The sequence below is a fragment of the Lasioglossum baleicum genome, unplaced genomic scaffold (assembly GCF_051020765.1).
Source record: "Lasioglossum baleicum unplaced genomic scaffold, iyLasBale1 scaffold0021, whole genome shotgun sequence".
NCBI lineage: Eukaryota > Metazoa > Arthropoda > Insecta > Hymenoptera > Halictidae > Lasioglossum > Lasioglossum baleicum.
In genome coordinates this window covers 4,920,246-4,945,960 of record NW_027469081.1, presented here as the reverse complement: position 1 = coordinate 4,945,960, position 25,715 = coordinate 4,920,246, and the positions used below count along the sequence as shown (strand labels likewise).

The following is a 25,715-nucleotide window of genomic DNA, read 5'->3' as shown; positions in this document are numbered from 1 at the left end:
ATGAAATTAATCGATCAAAGCGAAAATTAATTTCGAGGTTTGTAATTCAGCGCGTAATTACGAAACACATTCTCGCGGTGAAGCGAGCATACATGCTTGAAAAAACAACGTTAACAACAAATGCTTGAACGAAATAAAGAAAAGAAAAATGGACTTACTTTCAATAGAGTGCTCTGTAAAAATAAACCGAAAGTGTTTAGAAATATTGAAAACCGATATTAAAAATACTATTAATACTAAAATGAGATAAAATGAACGCAACACCTTTTCTAGATAAAGATGTCGATAGTTTCAAACGAAATGTGAAGAAGAAATGATACAGAAAAGAACAAGCAAATAAGGCTCGTACAAGTTTAATAAATTTACATTGTACAAGGTGTCCTAAAAATGTATTAGATTTAAATCAAAATTCAAAGAAAAAGTTCAGATATTTATTCATAGGTTTATTGAATAACATGATGAGTTATCTAAAAAAATGGCAAAAAGTAATAGAAGAGAATGGAAAATATGTTATCGAACAAATCTCTCTCTCTATGTATGTATAAATATCCTAACTCTATCTTCGAGTTTTAATTTAAAAACGCTACGAACTTTCGTTCCAATCCAATGCTTCGAAGAGAATCACCCCTTTCAAGGAAGTAAGTTAGATGATTGCATAAGTTCGTGTCCGATTTGAAAATAAAATTCAATGTTGAATGTAAAATTCAATATTGGTTAAATTAAATGAATTGGTTAAATTAAACCAAGATTGGTTAAATTAAAATTAAATAATGGTTAAATTTTCCACAATTAAAAAAGAATGGTGACTATATGTATAATTGATTAGTAAAGTTGTATTCTTTAAAATTTAACCATTGAATTTTATTTTCAAATCGGTCACGGACTTATGCAATCATCTAATACATTTTTCAGATACTTTGTATTTGTTTTGCATTTTATAATATGGAGACCTAATCTCTATTTGCAGTTTCTCTTAAAGCACACATCTAATTTATGTTTAGGACGTGCGCAGATATACCATATTCAATTATTTCAATTAAGTCTTATCGAAGGTAGTTCAATAACCTACTTGTGTAAGCGTGTGTCTTTTGCTTCAGTTTTCAGGTCATGGTGGCATAATTTAGCCATAAAGTCTTGGGTATCTTGTACACTGTCGCTGTCCTTGTGACTTTTATTTCCGCGTGAACACTTATGTACACAACCGCGAAACATACTCGTCCACGTGTGCGTGATGTATGAATCGCACACTGCTGTGGACGGGGTGCGCCATTCTAATCAATCTCTGAGCACTTCATTAAAGCAAATGACATGTGCAAGAAATCAAGTGAACGGGAAAATGCAGTATTAGCTATTATTAAAGTATTAGCTATATTTTAGAGACGTTGCCCCAGACCAATTGTTTTAATATCCGATTGTTGTACAATGGAATGTTATGATGCGTTTTAATTAAGAAATGACACCCTGCAGGTTTATAATATATATGTATATATTAAAGTTGTATCTTCAATTTTTATTTGGATATATAATTTAGCTTAATTTTGCTTGCTTTTCTAACCGCTTGCCCTACGATTTATCTTACGATTTGAGTGATTGAAACTGTTTTTGTAATTTGTAATTTCCTAGAAAAAGGAGAAACTTTATATCTATTGTACGCCTATATGTTCTACATTAAAAAAAAGAAATTAGAATTAAAGGAAATTAATAGCATACATATTTATTGGACTCTATTTATAGAAACGTCCTTACGAGTCTGACTCGATATTGTAAGGCAAAGGGAAAAATAAGATTTATATAGACCAAAGTTGCGTTTGTTTAACGTTACTGTTCAAAATCGGAAATTTCATATACAAAATTTTGTGTATATTTCGATATATTATATATACAAAAATATATATACAAAAATCTATCCCTTGTTGGAAAATAATCACCCAGGATCGTACACAATCAACTCGGAGATGGAATGGAGGGTAAGCTGACTCTATACTGCACTGATTGTCAACATGATTTTTGAGTAGCTAGATAAGAGAATTAAAAATTAATCGGAGTGACACACGAGTGTACAATCGCCTTATCAGATTGGAAACCATTGTACGAAACATTTGAAACATCGCGGAATTATCGTATTCCAATTTCTGAAGTCTTCGTTGATGTCTGTACCGTAAATTCGTAGCTGTTTGATGTTGATGCTGGGCTCCCAACATCCGCAAGGTCGATCAAACCCGTCCACCTGGTATGCACTCGATTGCACGTATGTGGTCGGACGCGAGACACCCAGGAAATATCAACTAGCGCAAATGTCAAATTATTTGTTTGATACACAAGACTGTATAATGGTCTGGCCTGTGGGGCTCGACAGAAGATACGGTCATGCATGCACGGACATGGGTATACCCATGAGGCATTCATACGTCGCTGGTCCAACAAAGTCCAATAGGAGGCAGTCACGGGTAACAGAGGCAAAGGCAGAGACCCAGCCGGGTACAGTGGGATGAAAGTGGCTCCAGCCAAAATTGGCGGTTCGACTGGGCCGATCTTGCCAAAGCTCCGTTTAATAATCTCGATAGGTTAAGTTAGGATGGCGGCACGAGGGGACACAGAGACGGGTACTCGGTCGCTTTAACCCTCCAAGTAAAGGTGGCTGCCGCGCCGCTAGATCGATAACATAGTTAGAATCTCACTGATGCTCGATTTCTAGATCCTTACCGTGAAACAGCCGCACCGGCCCTACCCGTTTTCCGATCCAGCGTGTTCGAACTACCGACAAGACTAGGCTTTTGACGTTTCGAAAGCGAATCGAATTCGGAAATGACAACGTTTCTACTTTGCGCGACCGTAGCGTGCCAGTGTCTCGCGCCAGTTCAATGACGGGTCTCCGCCTTCTCCCCCATTAACCCGTTCCCATGTGTTTACCGACGTCCCTGGGTTTCAATAATACACGAGGAATCAAAGTTCTTGCTCCGATGCGGGTAAGCACACGTACCAGCGACACGCTATATTTCATCCTATTACCCCTCGCCTTTCCAGACACCAAAATCGTGACTGCCACCACCCAGGCATACAGACCATGAAAAAATCACGATTTCAGTGAACAAACACACACGTAGGGCGGACGACCTTTCTCAACAAAATTTTCTAATATAATTCTCTGAAATTCTTTCCAATATTTCAGGTAGGATTTACTGTATACGTAATTGCGTACTGTAGACTTCCGTGTAACATTAACGTTTACTTTTTTCTTACTGTGCCAATGACTGTATTATTTGTCTTGCGATCGTTATTCACTGAATATATTTGATAATAAAAGATTTCTGACTCGTAAAACTGTTTGATTTTGCTGAAAAATCTCTATTGGCTTATAATAATAGCAATTTCAAAAAAAGATAAACAGATTTTTACTACGATTTTGGCTTAGGGTGCCAATCATTGTACAGTTTACCATATATGGAGTGGGACATAAGTCTGTGTGGGCGTCATGTTTTTCTTTTTTAATGGAATGGCCCACCCTTTGTATCGTGAATCAAGTACCAAATAGCCGACGAGATATTATCGAAATCATTTCCAACACGTACAACACAAAGAAAGTTATTGAGATAGAGTCAAGGGAACACCTTGTATATATGTATATGTATAATAAACTATGGACCATGTCCAAATATTTAAAATTGAAGGTTTGTTAGTTATTGTATCGAAATGGATAAAAAGTTGCAGATAGACGATAATGATAACGGTGATGAAGAATGGTTATTTTGCTAACTGCAATAAACTTCAGAACATGGAATATATTTGTTTGTTGGCATTATGTATTTAATATATATAATATATATATATATATATATATATATATATATATATATTTTTAGGTGTTCTTTATAAATTGTTTAGATACCATTTTTTCAAAGTATTGATTTTCATTTCTTTCCGTTTTTCCATTATAGTTTTACAAAATGTACTAAATCCTTTGTAGAACTTGCGCTTCATACCTGCGGAGTTGCGTGTGGAAACATAGCAAGCACAGTATATTAATTAATTTTGACTCGTTCATTACCACATCCGTCATGTGTAGATGATACGATTCTTCGTTAATCGAATTTCTAAAAAGGATTACACGGGCAGTCACGGATTCATTAACTGAATTACTTTGCTTCTTTATAGCGTTGGCTCAGCACCCAACACGTTAATCTTGTATTGATTCGGGACGTATTTTGATAATGAATTATATTGGTTAAAATGGGGTACTTTCATTATTGCATGCAAACATACAAACAGACATTTGCCTAGTAGCTATTAACATATTGCCAACCGATCGAAATCTACTATTTGCATTGGCCAGCACATAGTGAAATCTAATTCATCCGGCTGGCCGGTATTAACTAATTTGGGAATGAGTGTGCTAGCAAGGGCACCGGCAGGTTAACCCGCTGCTTCCAGGTCTGTAGGAGAGCGCTGTTGCATTGAGGCAAAGTCAAAAGCACCGTCAAGAACAAGTGGTAGTTAGTAGTGGGGAGTAGAACATCGTGTTCCTAACAACGACAACCGCTGCCAATTATTAGTATACGTATAGTCTATTACGGGAGACTATTGCTCCGAGATGCGTGGTTTTGTGGATTCACGTCGGTTGTGCGCCGCTACAGAATGCTACCTGCTCTTGGCAGTAATAATTTGCTCCCAGGTTAGTTCACCGTACACGAAATAAGCAACTCGTTAAGCCAATAGACTTTGGCAAACCCAAAAATATTCTCGTGTTTAACCGTTCTATCCTGTTGACATTGCGCTGTATTGGTTCACGATCCGCAAACTTGGATCGCGACGAATATCGGTTAAGAAGACGCCGAGTCTGCCGAAACTTCGGAGCACAAGTTTCGGAAGGATCCGCTAACTAACAAGTTTCGGCTGACCCGGAAGAAACATTTTTCCTCTACGTAACTAGACTAACGCAAAGATCATTCATTTTGTATTAGGCTAAAGTTTTAATCTTTCTCGATCGTTCATTCATTATGGTTGCAACTAGACTGCACATCTTTGTGCAAAATAAACATTTCTTACCTGAATTGCAACAAACTGGAGTGAAATAGAAATTTCTTTTCTTTTCCTTATTTTGTTTGGTAGGTTGAAAATGATATAGTAGAATGTTTAAATTTTTCAAATACTTTTTGCTATTTTCAATTACACCTACTCAGTTTTTCATAAATGCTTAATAAATGCATTCATTTCAACGTACAGGAGCTACACAGATATTAATTTGTTTCATTAATAATATATCAACGCTTATGCAGCCAACCAAAATGTATAAGATTATTTAAAACTTTTTGTATTTAACATGTTTGCACAAATTCTCGTTTTAATACTATGAATTAATGTATTAGCGAGCAAAGAATGGACATTCAGAGAAATTTTGTAATATTTTTAGTGGAACATTAACAAATTGTTGAATGAAATGCAGTAAATGGGTAACCGGTTGGCTACATAAGGATTAGGTTAAGCTAGAAATAATACAAAAGTATTAAATTCATTGCAAAGCATTAAATGCATAAAATCCGCGGTTATAACCTTGATGTCTAAATAACCAACTTTATTACCGACTGGTAATTATCAATATCGTGTATAAATAAAAGAAAATTGAAGAAAGACTAATAGAACAATATCGGCTGACATTAACTTGTCGCTAATCGAAACTAAACTGCTAATTAGATTTACTAGATTTAGAATGTAACAAATAGCTTCCAGGTATTTAGGATAGCGCAGTTAGGCGATCAGGAAGCTGTTCTATGATAAAACCGATTCAGTGTAAGTCCTTTGTAAATCTTAACCTGAATAACCACCAGTTTTGCTAGGCGAAGCTATATCCCAACCGGTTGTGAGCAGCAAAGTCGCAGCACATGGTGTTCACATACCCTAAGCAAGTACTCTAACGCAGTGGTCCCCAACCCCCGGTCCGTGGATCAAATGGTACCGGGCCGCCCAAGGAACATTAAATACAATTATTTAAATACAATTAAATTAAAATTATTAAATCAGAACAATCTGAAATATAAACAATCAACGTCCCTCTCCCCCCACTCACTCAGCGGGCCACGGTAAAATCATCAAACGTTGACCGGTTCGCGGCGATAAAAAGGTTGGGGAGCACTGCTCTAACGGTTCGCCATCTTGTGGAGTGGACTGAGAATGTTACGTTTAATGCGAACTCAGGTTCGGTGCACCATCAAATTTGCATTGATTTAGCAATTCCGATTTAAATTTTTCGTGAGCTTGTTTACAGCGTGGTCTGCGTGTGTACCGCATAAAATGGCACCGACGAGCAACGAGAATGATCTGGTCACTCGGAGCGTGTCTCGAAGAGGGCCAGTAAATGCGTATCAGTGGATGCCGCGCAATTACGTACATTCGCGATCGGAGATTGGATCCAGACTGGAAGCACCGAGCGATAGACGAAGATCCGGTGAAAGAGGAATCGCGATGGAAGCGAGAGGAGGGGAAGGAAGCGAGTAGTGCGTTAGTGATTACAGCTGAGCGTGCTGCGCATTCTTGTTCTCTCCTTTCTCCTCGGACTCCTCTAATGCCCCGACCCATTACTCTTACGTTCCAGCCGTGTGTGCCGTGGCATATCCACGAGCAACTGTGTGGAATACCAGAGAAAATGAGAAGGAGGCGAGAGGCGAGAGGGAACAAGTGAAATAGTAGCCGTGAAATGCTAGTCGTACGAGGTGTTCGCGACTATAGTCGCGGACGGAAGATTCGGAAAACTACGAAAAGGGAGAAAACCGTGTGCGTACGATGCCGAAACGAGACTGCGAACGATCGTTCGGAAAATTGGATTAGTAACGATGCGACTGAGATAATCCACGATAAGCACACTTTCGGAAATTGCTTAATACCATCGCTACGGACGTTTGTTTTGGTAACAGTCTTCGTTGTTAGTAATCCAACGCATCCTCTTCGTGAAATTTGTTTTCCTCTGTCTTCGCTAGCTATCGTACAGAGACCATTACAAACCCTCGCAGAATTTGGAAGGCGGTAGACTCGTTTCCTGGACTGCAAGGATGCGGGATTCGCCTTCTCATTTCTCGAGAATACAAACACGGGGTTTTTCGGTAGTCAAAAACGCTAGGTAAAAGATCGATGTGGGGCGCTACCTCCCTCAAAAGTCCTATTTTTTCGTTTACGAGGCGTAATTTGCATTATTCGGCAGCATGGAGCTATGAAAATAGCTGCCGAATAATGCAAATTACGCCTCGTAAACGAAAAAAATAGGACTGTTGTGTTTCAGAGAAAGAATCCCGCACCCTTGCAATCCTGGAAACGTGTCTACCGCCTTAATACTAGGTTTACGGAGCACTAAATTTTACATTACTTTATCAAAATAACAAGGATATACAGGGTGTTCATTTGAAAACTTTCCAGCTGAATATCTCGAGTATGAAAGATATTAAAAAAGTGTAAAACACGTGTCCAAGAATTTCCAGGGGGAAAGAGGGAAAGAGGGGGATTGTCAACGCCTAGAGAATATATCGCCAGCTGAATGTAATAACTAGGTAACTTGAAATTTGGACATTTTGAGTTACCTATTTCGTATTAAAGAAGAAATCAAGTAAAATTTAATATAAAAACTTGGAACAAATTATTTTTTAAATATTACAAGCATTTTTTTATAGAGTTTTACAGTAAACTGAAATACATAATCATATATTAATCGATCATTCACTTGTTTCTGCACTGTTGTTTAACACTAAACCTATCATTGCCAGTCAAATGACCGGTCTTACATTTTGAATTTTGTAATTATTGAAATAATCACGTTGTTTGCATGGAAATTGATTCGATAAGTTTCTTTATCCAAGCACACATTGCAATAAAAACTGCACGAAATCTAACTAAATAGAGCCTTGTCAATTTTATCAGCTAAAACATTCTAATCGCTTCGAGTGCTCGGTACTTTTAGTGTTAAAAATCTGATATTTTCTCTTTGTGTTACTGTGTCCTAACCCCTTAATGTGAAAATTAAAAGTATCGGCTCCCTGAGAGAGAGAGAGAGAGAGAGAGAGAGAGAGAGAGAGAGAGAGAGAGACGACTGAATAGTATCCTCTTCTTCCGTTCAACGCTAGTAATGCTGTTTGTACAGGATTAGTGCCTTCTCCCGAAGTTTCCACATTACATGGAGACGTTAGCGTAGTCTGTAGTTGCTACCTTTGAACGGCGCTTACGCTCGGCCACATTATAGCTATAACGGTGTTGCTAGGGTCCAGTGACGAACTCGAGTATAGTGGAGAGTCGCGTCGCGCATCGCGTCGTGTCGGTTCGGTTTGAGCCGTGTTGAATTGAGACAAGTGAGTCGACTCGACTCGAATCGCGGGGTGCGGGTGTACCATGTGTTGGGGCGCAGTGGGCGCACTGACTCGGACTAATAGGCTAACAGGCTAATGTAGACTCGTTTTGCCCTCTGATCTCCGGCTCGGGCCTCGCAATTATCGGAGTCAACTGGTACGAGTTGACCCACCCGTTGCTTTTTACGAGCCCTCCCATTCATGAAACCGTGTCTGCTGGAATGTCGTACGGCGGTCCCGTACATACCGACGACTTCTGGATATATTCATTCCACGGGCCGAACACGGGCCAACGCGACGCGCGGCGCTTCCTCTTTCTAGCCTGTCGCAGCGCGTGCCGTTTATCCGCAGCTAGTTGCCTTTCAATTTCCTACGAAATGGCCATCTTCTGCTTGAATTTTCGCAGGAATGGCTGGCATTCGGTTTTACTCCGATGACGCTTCGTCCAACGACGTTAAAGGCCAAAGAGAATCATTACGGTATCGTTTCCGTTCCTCCTGTGACCCTGTCACTACGTAATTTAATCACTGGCGCGAACAGAGACTCCCGATGGCTGTTTTAGTACCAAACGAGCGAGAAAGCTATTCGATTGCTTTTAATTATTGCAACTATTCGAATGTACGAGATCTTTAGGGGTTTCGAATGTTCGAGAAATTGATTGTTGAATGTTTTCAAATAGTTACAGTAGTTCTTTATACAAAATAAAAATCGTATAGATTAACTGCAAGACGTTTCCGCTCTTAAATTCTTGTCATCTTTCTATTGTTTGATATTACACCCACCCATTATTATGCTCTGAATAACACATCTCCATTTAAAGAAACTCAAACGTAATAACCATTACAGCTATTAGTGCTTTCATGGCTTACAAAATTTATTTGATCAATTGGATATTTAAAAAAAGAGAGCCATGATGTGTTTGCAATGGACATATATCATTGTTATACAACAAAAGATTCTAAATGAGAACGTCGATGCAGTTTATATCGTAGAGAACGTAAACGATTATTGCCGAGACTAATTAAAATTATATAACAATGCGTTTATATTAAACACAAATACGAGAATGTCAATAATACGGAAATTATAATTAAGTTTACTGACATACCTATTTCAAAGTAGACGTGTTCAAATCATTCTGTTTCATTCGAACCTTTACACATTGAAGTAATTTTATTTTACTATTCCTTTTTTATATATCATTTATTTCTAAGAGTCGCAGATCTCATTGCATCGATACGTTGTTCTAGTGTTCCAGGAGATATTCTCCATAGAAAAATAACTAAAATAACGTGGTAATAACTCATATAATTCGATATTCACAGAAAATGTCTGACTCTCTCTCTATCTCTGTATGGATTACTAGATTGTCTACTTTGCCGAAGCATAACTTGCAAACTGTAAAGCGTCTATCCCCGAGTTTCGAATATTTCCAACAGACATAGTCGCTCCATTCAGCCATGCTCATCTTATTTCCTTTGTCGTGAATTGCTCCTTTGAAAACGTACACCGTAACACGTATCGACAAATGCAAATATGTTGTCTTAGCGAGGACCTAGTTGTACTTTACCGCAATGCATTGCAGTTAAGTAAACTATCGGACTTGCTGTTCGACTTCCTTAGCTTAGGTTCCATTCAATTTACATTAAACGGTCGTAAATATGCCGGCTATTCGATAGCCGAACTCCAGTTACATCTGTCGTTGTTGCAAAACTTTCTTGGACGAAAGTTGCATCCGCATCCGAATACCGGGCTTATCCGTGGATCGCAAAAAAAAAAGAACAACTTGCGCGAAATGTTGCCCGGAGGAGGCTCCTAATATCGCACGATCCCATCGATACTCCGATCCTGTTGCTAAAACTTTAATTAGGAAATTTGCATCCGTTCTCTCGTTTGCAAATTTTTGAATCAGATTCTCTCGTCGATTGCCCGGCTCCTCGTACACACTCAATACAAGGTCGACGAAACAGTGAATATTCAAATGAGGACGAAGCAAATCGAACAAATAATAGTTCCTCGGTAAACCAAAACGTTTATGTTGTTCCCGATGTTTCTTCGATGTTCGGCGTCACTAGGCGGAGAATCTTATGCGTTTATGACAAAATTGGGTGTGTGTAATTTTAAACAGAAGAACGATTGACAGAATTTTCAACTGTTCAACAAAAAAAAAACATTTATTTTGCAGAAAGATTCACAACCTAATCACCACTGGTCCATTAAAAAATATTTTGGTATTTAGTGCACGAGGCAATGGTTTCGTATTTTTTTGGAAATGTGAAAATTCCTAACAAATCTCACTCAATGATATTTTTCACCAGTTTTTATATTTACATGCTGGCCAACACATTTAGACATTATTAAGTGTAGTCAATATATTAAAAGTTATTATACTTCGAATGTACAAAACCGCATTCTTACTTAATTCAATCAAGAGCTTTTCCTAGCTTTAGTTCACTTCATTATTTCATAGTTTTGTTCTTTCAACGGTACTATCAAATCGCAGATGTCCCACACTGTCATAAAAAGACTCGAATTTCGTAGATTCGTCAATGAAACCGATTAATTTATCAAGTCTTTGAATTATCTCTCGAATCCCATACTAAACAGACGACTTTATAATCTTGTTTTCAGATACTTCCATTCACAAAAAGTAAATTGAAAATGGCTTTAGAGAGGAAGCCACCAAGGCGAGCATCTCGAAGGTTTCTTAAGCGGCGTCTACTTACGTAGACTTGATTTATTTATATGTACAGGGTGTACCAAAAATGTACTTCCTTGAAAGAGGCGATTCCTGAAATGATTTACAATAAGTTTGTCCTTTGCGAAAACGGCCCCGTTTCTCCGCGGCTTTGTCAACGAGTTATTAACGAAAAACACGGACCAACACCCTAAGCCGAATTCCGCCCGCTGTAATACGTTTTGTTAATAAATTAAAACGTCAGGTCATTTTGAGATGCTCTTTACAACGTTCATATCATCTAAAATGATAAACTCACGATGCAAACAATATCGCGGCTAATAGGGGAACGGTACAAATAAAATTACGTTATTCGCAAAAACAATTTAAGTTTCCCAGTGTTCCGCGACATCGCCGGCGAATGAAAACAATTTCCCCTGTTTTTCCGCCAAATCTTCTTCCGAAAGAACTTTTGCGAACTTATAACCATTCCCTCTGAAGAAGATAGAACCACTTAGCTTCTTAGGTAAATTGATACTTCCTCTTTCTAGCTTTTAGTAATTGCGAAGCTGCGCGAGCCACCCCTTCTGCTCTAATTTAGTATTGAGATATTAACATTCGCGTCATTAACTTCTACACTATATCACTCGAAGGGAGCGCGAGACCTGTGTGCACGTTGCACGACCAAAAACGTTATAAACATTCCTCTAATTGGGCAAAGCTAATGACGGGAACGTAGTTTGCTAAATATTGTTTATACGGGCAAGCTAGTTACGAAGGTGAACGCGGAAGCAAATGTTTTATACAAAAACGAATTCAAAGTGCCATAGACTTAATTTTGAAAGCACGTTACGTTCTTCGTTTTCTAATGAAAAATTGTTTCGTCAACTTCGACTAGTAAGATGATATTCTACAGTTCAATTTTATACGGACTCACTTTCTCTGTCGTCTATCATCATTGCGATCAAGCTAAATTTGTTCATCGTTCCTCCGCGAAAGTACTCGCATGATATGAAAAAATATAATAAAATAAAAACTTTCACCTATTTTATTAGACTGCGGATATTTATGAAAAATAAAGAATGTCCGCATTGATTACAGGACACGGGAGCTAAAAAAATATTGTATTCTTCGTTTCGTAATCCTATTAAGCTGACACAATTGTATTGATGTCCTTAAATATTTTTAACATGTCCACTGCTTTAATTTGTACGTGCCCAGTTTTGTCATAAATGCATAAAATCCGCAGTCTATTTAGTAGAATTCCCGCTACGTTCTTCCGCGTATGCATAGAACCTCGAAGAAAGTGTCACAGCCCTTCTACGACTCATTTCCCCACGCTTCCGCCATGGGTCGGTCACGTGACGCGTTTCGTCCTTATCGCGCATGCATCACTATGTCACTGTATAGTGTATGCATAGAGACTCTTATACTACACTATACAGTGTATGCGCATTATGAGTGAAACGGAACGCACCCCTAGTAGTAGGAGGAGTAACAGAGGACTACCTAGCAGAATAAGTATAAGTATAAAAATTTTTAATACACGTTGTTAGGTCGCAGAAAATTTGTACAACTTTTAATTAGTACAATTATTAGTTCACGATTGTATGGTTCAAGTATGCATCGTTATTAGACTGCAGTTTCGGTCAACTAAGATAAGAATAGTTACAATTAATGAATAGACTTACTAAAATTATTAAGAAACAAAATCCTGAAAGAACTGTTTCTTTCACAGACGCGATCATTTCTATTTTTCATAAAGATCCATAATCTAATTATTGCTTTACTGTACACTGTACACCAAACTGTAGTAACAAGGGAAGGGCCCCAAGTATTCGACTTCGAGTTCAATAGTTTTTTGTGATACGATAATATTATATTATATGGATCCTTAATGATGTCTGCAAAATATTAGGTGTAGTTACTCAATAGTTTTAAAGATATAAACAATTCAACTTTCATACCTTATTAATGTATACCATGATTTGCTTCTCAATTTTTCAAAGTTCCGTTACCGTTGTAAGCAGGTTGTGAGATTCACACGCAAAAGTCCCAGGTTCTCGAGCCCCATCGATGAAACGTGTTTTTTTTTTATTTCCTTTTAATTTGTATTTTCTTTCATGCCTATTGCAATGTTATTTTACTACTAATGTACATAATGCGAAATGATATGCAGCATGCAATCAAAACATAAAAAATCTCGACACCATGAACTGGCGATTTTTTAAATATTGTGTAAAATTTAAAACAATAATATTATTGCGAGAAATATTTCTGAACGTCAGTCAAGTTGCCTTTCCTGAAGATATAAAAGATAAAAAGTGCCAGTGCAATAAACAAGCATTTATAATGTGTTCATGATGTCGAGATTTAAAATTTTTAAGATTCTAATATTTTGCAGACCCAATTAGGCATCCATATACCATCGTCTCACAAAAAAATTATCAAAATCGAAGTCGGACACTTGGGGTCCTTCCCTCGTAAGAGAACAACGAATTCAACGAATCGTCTTGAAATGAAATTAGGGGTCAAGCTGAATATTGCAAAGCACGTTTTAAATTGCCCCCAAAATTCGAAACAAGTCGCGGTAGCCGAACTTTGAACGCGCGATGTACGTCGAGAACTGGCCAGCGGTCTGGAACATTAATTAACCGAACAGACACGGACATACAAAACAAAAGTTGACCCCTTCGCGGTAAGATTAATTCATAGTTTTTTATTAGCCGACATCGCCGCCCGTAATATGTTGCCTTCCGAAACTACGGCGGTTTTTCGACGAGTGTACGGTATCGAAATCTGTTACGGCAGTAACTTTCCGCTCTACGTTCTCTCTCGTAAACTTCTACCGAGCAACCGTTCTATCATTTATATTTGTCAAGGTAAATTGGTTTAATCGTGAAAAAAATTTCATGGGTTTTGCGAGCGCGCCGACTGTCTCGCTAGTTACCGCGTAAAATTCGTGTTTTCCAAATATATCACTTCGACTTTTCGCGTTCGATCGCCGGCCGTTTCGTACGCTTGTGTAACCCCGCGCAGATAAATTGATACAACTGTAACAATTCCGCAGGATTATTGACTTCGATCATTTTCGAGTTACGTAATTTTTCCGTTACGCAATATAGCAACACTAAATTCGCCTGTTCGTGTTCGTCGACTTTTCCAGCCTTTTATAGTTTTTTTCCCGAGATCATACAGACCGTGTATTGTTTCAATCATTTTGATCTGTCGTTGATGCTAATGACAGAATGCTATTTCGTATTTACGATAATTAAATGGCGGCGATATTTCTCGGCCGGAGAGAAGATGGGCGTATTTCAAACCACTCCATTTTCCATCCGATAGCATAAATTTTCTCGCAAAACTTGTCCCCGAGGATATCTAAATCACTCCTCCCGTATCTTCTTCACATTCAGCATTTTCGAGATAGTCCCTATACCAGCCATGAAAAGGCTTCGCTGAAAGTGGAGCTTCAACGAATAGGTGGACGTTCAGAGAAAGTGAACGAACACGAACATGCGTTCCGCAAATTGAAGGTGAAACGATTTCGGCACATATTGTTGAAGTGCATATCTCATCTTCTACATTAGCGTAGTGAGAACAGTTACCATATCAATATTCAACGAAAAGAAGTCAAATATTTCATTTTAATTAATTGTGGTAAAATAAATACGTATGTGCTTGGAATTTAATTTATATATGAAATATTTTGTTTCCAATATATCGACGCATATTGTTGAAATGCATATCTAATCTTTTAGATTGGTAAAACTCGAACGTATATTTAATTTTAATAAATTGCAACAAAATAAATGTGTATATGCTCTTGGAATTTAATTATGAGAAATATTTTGTTTCCAACATATCGACACATATTGTTGAAGTACATATTTAACCTTTTAGATTGGTATAATGAGAACAGTTAACATATCAGTATTCAACGAAAATAAGTCAAATATTTCATTTTAATTAATTGTAGTAAAATAAATACGTATGTGCTTGGAATTTAATTTATATGAAATATTTTGTTATTTTGTCGACACATATTGTTGAAATGTATATCTGATCTTTTAGATTGGTAAAACTCGAACGTATATTTAATTTTAATAAATTGCAACAAAATAAATGCATATATGCTTGGAATTTAATTGTGAGAAATATTTTGTTTCCAACATATCGACACATATTGTTGAAGTACATATTTAACCTTTTAGATTAGTATAATGTGAACAGTTAACATATCAATATTCAACAAAAAGTAGTCAAATATTTCATTTTAATTAATTGTAGTAAAATAAATACGTATATGCTTGGAATTTAATTTATATGAAATATTTTGTTTCCAATATATTGACGCATATTGTTGAAATGCATATCTGATCTTTTAGATTGGTAAAACTCGAACGTATATTTAATTTTAATAAATTGCAACAAAATAAATGCATATATGCTTGGAATTTAATTATGAGAAATATTTTGTTTCCAACATATCGACACATATCGTTGAAGTACATATTTAACCTTTTAGATTGGTATAATGAGAACAGTTAACATATCAGTATTCAACGAAAATAAGTCAAATATTTCATTTTAATTAATTGTAGTAAAATAAATACGTGTATGCTTGGAATTTAATTATGAGAAATATTTTGTTTCAGTTTAATTACGCTCTCGGTTGACCCTAAAGGAACATACATATGTGTCTACAAGACATACGAAAAATTGTATGTACATTTTGTACATACAAAAATTGTATTTTCGCAAAGGAAAAAGTTATATCAAATGATCTCAGGAATCATCCCTTTCAAGGAAGTATGTACAACATTTTTGAGACACCCTGTATACCCTTCGTTCTTCGAAATAAATATTCAAATCGACATATACGTTTCAAAGGAATAAATTAATTAATATGAGAGAAATAGTTGATATTAAAATTAATTATGACCTAAATTTAACAGGGTGAGTGGTATTAGTGATACAAACACGATGAGTTTCATTGAATCTTTATTTATTATTCCGAAGCTGACTGCAACTTTCGTTCGAGCAACGTTGTAGTAACAAAGTTCCAAAGGTACATGAAACTCCGACGTCCCTTCCTAACAGTTCAGCTTGCATAAAGCGAAGGACGTTAAAATATTAATCAAACTCTCGTAACTCCCGATTGTCATGAACCCGAAAATTGGAACTTTATTTTAAACGCTGAGCTAATAGATTTTGATTGTTTTTCTGCGTTTACTATTTTTAAAATATCAGAAATTTTGATAAGTGCGAGGAACTGCAAGAATAAATGTTTGGTGACCTCTCCTGTTTCATGAGCTGCTCGATCAAATTGCTAAAATTGTTTCAAAATAACAATACGTCTACTTGCACGTACACAGAATTTTTATACTCTTGTATATCGTTCATTCATAAGAAAAGTGACACAAATATCTGTATGTATAAATTGTGGTGTACTTTATAACTAATGTACATGACAATTAACCCAGTATTAAATTATACATGGTGTTAAAATGTATGCAAGTTTTATTCGATTATTCTTGGAAAAGAATAGTCATTCTAAAAATTGAAAAACTAACAACAAAATTACCTGTCACTTTTAAGGTGTTCTACACAGCTAGAAAAGTTTCCAAAAATACATGGTTTCAACTTGCTCAATTATCACCTTGTCAACAGTTCAGTATCACTGACGTACTCTCGAGAAATCAGCTTGCAGGTGTTGCTACTTCAACACTAAACCTACCGAGCCTCAAAAGTAACTGGAAAATCCTCCCTTATAAACATGACAAGATTAATTTGATTTAGACTTTGCGCGGCTCCTATTGTAATACGTGCTCTACTAAAGACATCTACAGGGTGTCCCAAAATTCCTTCAACAGCCGGAAATGTGAGATCATTTGAAGTAATATTTTCCTTTGCAAAAATGTTATCCGCGGCTTTGTTTAGGAGTTATTAACGAAACACACGGACCAATCAGAGCGCGACCTAGACGCGAGTTGGCACAGTAGTCACGGCGCGCCAACTGTCTATTGGCCGACTGTGTCAACTCGCGTCCAGGTCGCCCTGTGATTGGTCCGTGTTTTTCGTTAATAACTCGTAAACAAAGCCGCGTATAACATTTTTGCAAAGGAAAATATTGCTTCAAATGATCTCGGGAACCTCCCATTTCCGGCTGTTGAAGGAATTTTTGGGCATCCTGTATACAATAATTTCTTGTCAAACAATTGTTATTATCTCAATAAGTGTAAAATAAAAGATCTGGTCATTTCGACCAGTGGTGGTAGGTGTAGTGTTAAACGCGTCAATGTGTAACACTCCACGTGCGTCAGAAATAGTAAATATTCGCGTCCGAATAGGGGGGTTCGTGAGCCGGCGCACTTATCCGTGTTTTCCGTAGAAGCCAACATAAATATTATTCATATTCATATTATCAGAGACCTAGATATTTTCATTTACACAGGGAAACACGCCGGTAACGACGCGAACAATAAGTTCCGCGCGAACGGTCCCGGGTCCCGGAGGTGTTAATCCGCGAAGAAACATGTAACGTTACAGTAACGATAACGCCGCGTTGTGCTTGTTATTCCATTGGAGAGGCCCGGAACGGAAGGCGTTCCAGGTTCCAGGTTTCAGGACGTCGGGACGCGAGGTTCGCATGTAGGATCCTACCAATTTTATGATAGTCACCGTGCGCGCGCGGCTGAAAAGAGACTCGGCCGAAAAGGGAAGCTGCGAGAGTGGATAACTGCGAAAGGGTAGAAAGGAACGCTCTCGAGCATCGAGGCTGACTCTGCTGGCTCTGCTGGCTGGCTGATATGTACTCTGCGAGCATGCAGATATACCAACCTTCAACGGCCATTCCCCTGGCATCCTCCTTCTTACCCATTCCCTAAGCCCAACTCGTTTCCGAGCCCGGAGCGCGTTCAACCAGAGATCGAACTGCGCAGAAACGTAGACGGGAAACGACGTTGAGGGAAGAGGTCGCAAGGGGGGCTCGGCCCCACGGTAAGGAGATGAGGTAAGAAGCGTAAGCGCCCGGGCTATAGGGCTCGGTGGTTTTAGGGCCGTCGAGATACGAACGGTGGCTCTGTGGCAAAGAGGAGAGGGGCAGGGGAGACAGGAGGCGAACGCGGCCACGGAGGAGCTGGGGGAGGAACAGAAGGAGGAGGAGGAAGAGGACCGAGCGTGCGGCGGAGAAGGATCGGTGAAGTAGGTTCGCCGTTGAATTATGCCGCGTATGCAAAGTGCAAGTTATCTTGGCAAGTGATAAGGGAAACACGCGAGTCGTGCATATCTCAGAGGATATAAGCAACGACACTTTGCTCGGCGGTGCCGCGGCCAGACTGATGCGAAACGTACCGCACTGTGGCCTGTAAAAGCGTAACGTGCCGTCCGCGTCGTCCGTAACGCGGTGTAACGCCGCCTCGCCGGATATTTGCATAATATTTATGCAACTACGGCTACGAACCGCATCTCTGACCCGGGATGCGCCCGCGGTCTGTACTTGCGGTCCAGTTACACACCGTCCACTGGCTAAATTGCGGTAGATTTTCGGCAGGAAAAACCCTGGAGGACGGCGCGGCGCAGCGGCCAACCGGATCTCGTGCCGACCGATACGATTTAAAGCGACCGGCTTATCCAACCGCGTTTTTCCACGATTTAAGGTCGATTTATATTATCCGCTCAGACACGGGACGTTGCGATCGGCTCGCTTCAGACAAAACCAATGTAGTACAGTGATGTCCGGATATATGGTCACGTCACCGGCCGGGATCTCCGTTGCCCGTAAAAGGTGAGTTTCCAGGAATTTGTGGTTCGACGGTATCAGTAAGAATTAGCAGCAGATAAGCGAACGCTTACAACTATCGGTAGGGATATCACCTGGACATATATGTATATCCGGACATTGCCGTATTTATACTATCCAGTTGCAAACCCACCGACGCAAGAGGTCTTCGCTTAAAAATGTTTCCAGATTTTTTTGTAAGAGATCTGTGATATACAAAGAGAAACATAATAGAAGAGAAAACGTTGTTCGAATTCATTGAATTGACTGCTTAATTGTAACAAAAGGAATACTTTCGTACTGGCTCTATTCGTTTTTCATCGTCAATTCGGACTTTTCATCGGACACTCTGTGAAGCTTCAGTCAGAACATTCTTTGCAAGAATGTCAGATGCCTAACTGCCAAAAATGTTGCACTTCCTATTTTTCCTTTGTAACTACGCTCTGATTGGTCCGTGTTTTTCGTTGATAACTCCTGAACGAAGCCGCGGAGAACATTTTCGCACAGGAAAAAATCGTTTCGAATCACCTCGGGAGCACCCGGCAATATTTATATAGAAAAGCGTAAAAAATCAAATAAGAACACAGTGAATTTTGAAAAAGGATTCCGCTGTTTAATATAAATGCAATAAATTAATCATTGCACAATGCAATTTCTACATAATGATATTGTTTGTCATTATATCTTGTAATTATACCGGCTGCTTCTTTCTTTTGCACAGTGGTGTATTTTTTAATCGAATCTCATCGGAAAAAATATAAATTGTACTTAAATCGACGATTGCAACGATGACCGATGTCACAACGCGAACACACCCCATTGCGTCGCGCACCGAAATAACACGTTCTCCATAGCATGCGTTCTGAGAATAATTAGTAGGTATGCCGAGCGTGAAAACGCCGCTGCATCCGACCGCATAGAAAATGGGTCGCACTTGACCGTAATATGTCGTTCAGTTATTTTCGTTGCCGGCTGTTACGTCCGCGGTCGCTAAATATCGTACGGTCGACAAGCATCGATTACTTTCCTGGGACTCGACTTAATCCGAGGGTATCGCTATCAGTCGATTCAAGAGGGAATTCGACTAAAAGCTCCTCGTCGAAATTCATTTGCAATTGACACCTGTCGATGATCACGCCCCAATGGAAATTGATCGATTCGCCGAGGAACAAGCTCCAATTTCGGCGACACCCGTTGAAATCAGGCGACTGTAACAACGCTCCGTTTAAATATCCCGTGACACCAGCGCTATTTTTCAAACCGGAAATCACAGTTGCAGACGACGAACAGGCTGACTGTGTGGGGAAATTGCTTTTAGAATGGCACTTGCTGCAACTTGTGGTGTAGACCTTAATGTTGCAGACCTTAACGCTGTACCTCGGAATGGGTGTTTGAGAAATTCGAGGTTGCAGCGTTTATACACTCTCGGTCATTTGGTTATAAAAGGGAGTGCGTTTTGTACATGATTTAGTGCATTCTGTTGTAATAATAATGAAAAGTTTGCCTCGATTCAAACCGGTGAAAACATTTGAAGTATATAAAAATACTTTTGTATTATTTCCAATTCGTTAAAATATCAAGGCAGAAAGTAAATGTATATGTAGCTAATATATCTTGCAATTAACACAGACAAAAATAACAGACCTGCTGAATTTCAGCAAGAAAACCACACTTGTCAACGGGTTAATAATGTTAATATTATTATCATCACTAGACTGCGGATTTTATGCATTTATGACGATAAAGTATGTACAATTTAAAAAGCAGTGGACATATTGAAAATATTTCAGGACATCAAGTAGTTTCAACTTGAATAAGATAATTAAGAGAAGAATTTTTCTTCGACTCCTGCGTCTTGCAATCAATGCACAAACATTTCTTGTGTCGCATAGACATCCTTAGTCATCCTTAGACAGTCGATCTTTATGCAAAATAAAAATGTTCCACCTAAATTGCACCAAACTGGAGTGAAGTAGACATTTATTTTCTTTCCTAATCAGGATCAGATTCATTCAGTGCCGAGCAATCGGTGGAAAAGATGAAACGACTAAAAATCTCCAGCATCATAGACCACTATAAATAGTCGTCCTTGATGTACAAATAGTCTCACACGCGATTGTGCAACTAAATTGCTAAGAACACGAATACTTGCTAAAACTCAATACGAGTTTCTAATTAAAGAAAGGACTGTCCTAAAGAAACTCTTTTAACAAGAATCGGGATACAGTATACCTAGTGCCAATTAAAACGCGATTCTCTCACTCTGGCATGTACGTAAATATGTAAGTACATAGTTCACACGAAAATAGGACCGTTTATTATGCGTAGCCAAGGTCGTGCCAGGCATATTCGGTTGCCCGTACCGATCGATCCGCACGCGAGGTTAAGGTGGTAGACTTGTTTTTCCAGGATTGCGAAGATGGGGTTTTTCAGTAGTCAGAAGCGCAAAATAAATTATCAATCTAGGCTGCGATTGCCCTTAAAAGTCCCGTTTTCACGTTTACTAGGCGTAATTTGCATTATTCGACTCCCGCTCGAAAGTATGTGGACACTTTTTTTGTTGCAGAAGTATAATTTATTCTAACAGTACCAAATTGTACAATTTAATTATTAAAATTTCTTGAATATATAAAAGTTTCTGTTTCTTCTGTTGTTGTCTTCTCAAAACAATAATAATAATTATCGGTGAGATATCTAATGAATTAGTACTAACTGTGTATAACCTAGACCGTATAAAATCACAGAACTGTATATATATCATAGACATAAATATAATTTTTTTATTTACCGACAAAAGTGTTAAAGAAGCTTTAAATGATATTTAAAGTGTGTCCCCCATATCAAAATGAAATTCAAGGATGGAATTTTAAAGAATACAACTTTATTAATTAATAATATAGTCACCACTCTTTTCCGCAATTAAAAGAGAACGGTGACTATATCATTTTTATTTTTACACTCCGCCGTGCAGTACAGTTTGCGACATCTATGAAAATCGGGCACGAATTTATGCGATCATCTAACATAAGGGCTGAAACAAAAATTTCGAGATATACGAAGCTCACGTGATTATTATTAAAATATGTTCTCTAGTACTGTATAAACTAGACCGCATGAAATTGAATTGAAAATTGAAATGTGTTGTCCACATATTTTTGAGCGGGAGTGTATCTATTTTCATAAAGGTGCTAACAATGCAAATTACGCCTGGTAAACGTAAAAATAGGTCTTCCGAGAGCGATTGCGGCCTAGATTGATCTCTTATCTACCGCTTTTGCGTACTGAAAAACCCCATCTTCGCATTTATCGAGAAATGAGAAGGCGAATCCCGCACCCTTGCAATCCTGGAAACGAACCTACCCCTTGAATTGCCGGCGATAAGAAGCGACGCAAATCTCGCCGGTGTTTCGAATCAACGTCATTCCAGGTGAATGCGGCGCGGGTCGCACGGGCGCGTGGGTGTCACAATGCGACCGCGACACCCGCGACCGAGCGACATTTACCGGTGTAAAACGGACGCGCGATACGAGAGCGACGCGCGATGTTTCTCTGGAGTCCGCGGGAACGGGCCCGAGAGGTTTCCCTTCCTTTGCAACCAGCGAGACCGAGCGTCGTCAAACACGTTTCGCCGGTTTCAATAGCCCCACGCCAGATGGATAAATAGATACGCACAGTCAGATAATTAGGCGAGCGAACGAGCCGGTGAACGAGCGAGCGAACGGTCCGGGGATCGGATATTCAGATATCCCGGGGCCCGACAGTGGTTACAGCAACCGATTAAAAGAAAATCTTAATTAGTTGAGTAGTTAAGTAAATACACCGGCCGGTTAATTAAGCGAGCAGACCGACCGTGAATGGAAAACTAAATGGTCGGATAATCAAACGAATTAACGCGCGGAGAAGTTTTTTTTCTCGGATCGAGGAATCGAACCAAATTGAACGTGAAGACGCTCGGCGGGGGCACAGAAGCGTTATGGAGCCGTTTAACATCTTGCCCGAGACGGGGATCGGATAATTCGGATCGTTAATAGATCAATCGATTGGGCAAAGAATTTTTGCTGCCAATCTAGCTTGAAATCGGAGCGAACTTTTTTGCGCCTCGTGAAAGGACGCGAGGCTGAACCGGCGGCTATGTTGGATAACGGGAATTGTTGCCCCGCGAAAGTCGGATTAAAATGCGTTCAAATAGATACGCTGTACTCTCGTACGCCTTTATTACACGCGTATTCGCGAAGCTGTAACACGTAGCTATAATTCCTGTACGACGTTATTGCGCTGGGAACATTTACGACTACGAATACGTCTGACTGTTATAAAAAGTTGAGGTATTAATCAGGTACATTTAGTTTCCACTTAGAATGCAAATTACTTTTATTTTTAATTAAACACGGTTTATGAGGGTATTCATTTACCGGTTCGTTTTACATTTCAAAGAAACAGTTTGAACAGCTTCCAATGCAAATGGCTGACAGAATTCTTCTGTTACAAAAAGTTACAAATTGTATTGCAAATTGAAAGAAAATAATTTTTGCGGACCAGTTCATAAAACGCTTCGAGTTTATAAATTTCTGGTAACAAAGTGATAGTTAAACTGTAAGCCCGTGACGAGTTTATCGACCTAAATGTATCGGTGGTTACTCCAGATTATTTATTGATGTTCAAATCTCATGTTAACAATTTCGCTAATCGTATAATTACTATGCTAATTACTCGTCATAATGACACTGATTCCTCCGAAACGATTGTAACAGAAAAAGAAGGTATTTTGGCTGTAAGTGTGAGACAAATATTGATGTTTTAAATACCCAGTTAATAGAAAATTTCACATTGCGTAGAATAGCAGAGGAAATTTCAGCAGTATCTGCGCTTTTCGGCAAAAAAGAAACCCTAAGCAATGTACTGAGCTTAATTACACAGTTAAATTTTGCCCCGAACCTTACTATTGTTTTAAGAACATTGCTAACGATACCAATAACTGTAGCAAGTGGCGAAAGGGGTTTCTCTAAGTTAAAATTAATTAAGAACTTTTAACGTTCGACTACTACACAAAATCGTCTTGCTGGTTTGTCCATTTTAGCAATTGAGCATGAAATTGCTGATCAAGTAAATTTAAATGATATAATAAAAAAGTTTGCAGAACTGAAAGTAAGAAAAAAAAGTTTTCTGTGATTTTAGCGTAGTTGATGTTACCTTGTTTTATTTTCAAAATAATGGCATTTTGATTGCTCGTGCAATAATACACAATTTTAAAAGCATTTAAAAATGTAAAAAAGTTATATGGTTAACAATTTGTGGCTAGGTACAGATATTTCTTAATTAATTTCTACTGTTTTGTACTGCTTGATTACCAATCTTATGTTATGTTATACGTTTCTACCTAAATGTATGCTTCTATTAAAATTTAAATAAAATGACTTTATTTTTATTGGGAATAAAAAATATGTACCTTTATTTAAAAAAAAAATATATATATGTATAAATATATATTCTTAAGAGGCAGCAATTTGTCTTTTTGTCCTGGGCGACGTACCCACTAGAGCGGGCGCTGGGTATCTATTCTCTATTTGTAAACAAAGTTAACGTTTACATAATTAGTGTGACTCAGCGTATAAGACCGAATCGACGAGATGCTCCAGTGAACGAAATCTTGAGAACGAAAGTAAGACGAGTAATATAGGTACAATGACTTTTAATGGCCTTGAAACTCGGACATATTCAGGTCAATGAATTCGTCATGGAACGGACTACAGGTCTGGCTAAACGAAAACACACAGTCCCGTTCGAGGACACAAAGGCGACCTTGAGATATCGAAAGCGACTCCACGTAAACAAATCGTAAATGCCATCGTAAGACTCTTGAAACAGTGTTTTTGCGTCATTGCGCCCGAAACTTTCATCGTCGATTAAACCACTAAATACTAGTAAATACAGTTGAAATTAGATCGTGTTTGGTCTCGTTTTAATCGGAAATGAGAGTGAGAGTTCTATAAAAGTGGTTCACACCGATATACCCGAGCCGAGATCAATCATCGCCGCCCTGCCGCCGCGTTGGCCGGCAATGGGGTGGGTAGGCACTGGACAGCGATCGCGTACCCGATCGCGGACAGTAAACGCGACTTTACTGTATTTTGCATCGTGAACATAGACATATAGAGATAGACTGCGCGGCCTGAACGAAGCGCTGAAGCCCACAATGGCGGCGTGCGAGAGAGAGAGAGCATTAGCCGGGGTCCATAGCGCTCTCTTTCTAATTGATGTGTCGACACATCATATAGAAAGAGAGCGCTATGGACCCCGGCTAATGCTCTCTCTCTCACTCTTTGTACCGCGCGCCGCCATTGTGGGCTTCAACTCGCCCATAAGACGGCGCAGTCTATCTCTATGTATATGTCTATGATCGTGAATAAAATAAACTGTTTTTTCTTATTGATCATTTGTTTTATCACATCGCACAGTGGGGTATTTCGCTGTAAAACGGGAATAAAATATTCGTTGATAATATAATAAGTCGACCAAAAGATAAACCAACGAACGTTAGAAAAGCTGGTGTAGTAGGCAGGTTGGTGGGGGGAGATGCAACCTGCTGCACCGCGACGGCAAGATATGATTTAGCGCGACGAACGACAACCGGTGGCCCACGACCGGAAGAGAGAATCGCGGAGACCGCGGGAGCATTGCACCTCTCTTCTATACTCTTCTCGCGACCCCGGCACACGTGTGTAATATCCACAATGGGAGGAAACGGCGAGCAGCAAATTAGACGTAAGCAAGGAAGCTCCCGCGCCCACGGTTAATTAATACACCGGGAGCTCGTTAATCGAGGCCTGTCCGTGCTATTTCGTGACCGAGCGATTAAATGATTTTTGAACCCCTGTTTCACACGGTTCACCCGGTACCTTCGAACTTAACCAATTTACGAACGAGATTCGCCGTG

The 25,715-nt window shown here is 38.9% G+C and overlaps 1 protein-coding gene across 3 annotated transcripts in view; it reads right to left on the bottom strand.

Annotated features, from left to right (window-relative positions):
* LOC143219076 (semaphorin-1A) overlaps positions 1-25,715 on the bottom strand; it is a 649,895-nt gene that overhangs the window by 489,678 nt on the left and 134,502 nt on the right. For 2 of the 3 annotated variants that reach the window (XM_076444869.1, XM_076444871.1), the window contains exon 3: positions 159-173. The exons of the other annotated variant lie outside the window; for it this stretch is intronic. In XM_076444869.1, the coding sequence (XP_076300984.1) occupies positions 159-173 (15 nt within the window). The remainder of the gene's footprint in view (positions 1-158; positions 174-25,715) is intronic. 3 annotated transcript variants of the gene reach the window in all.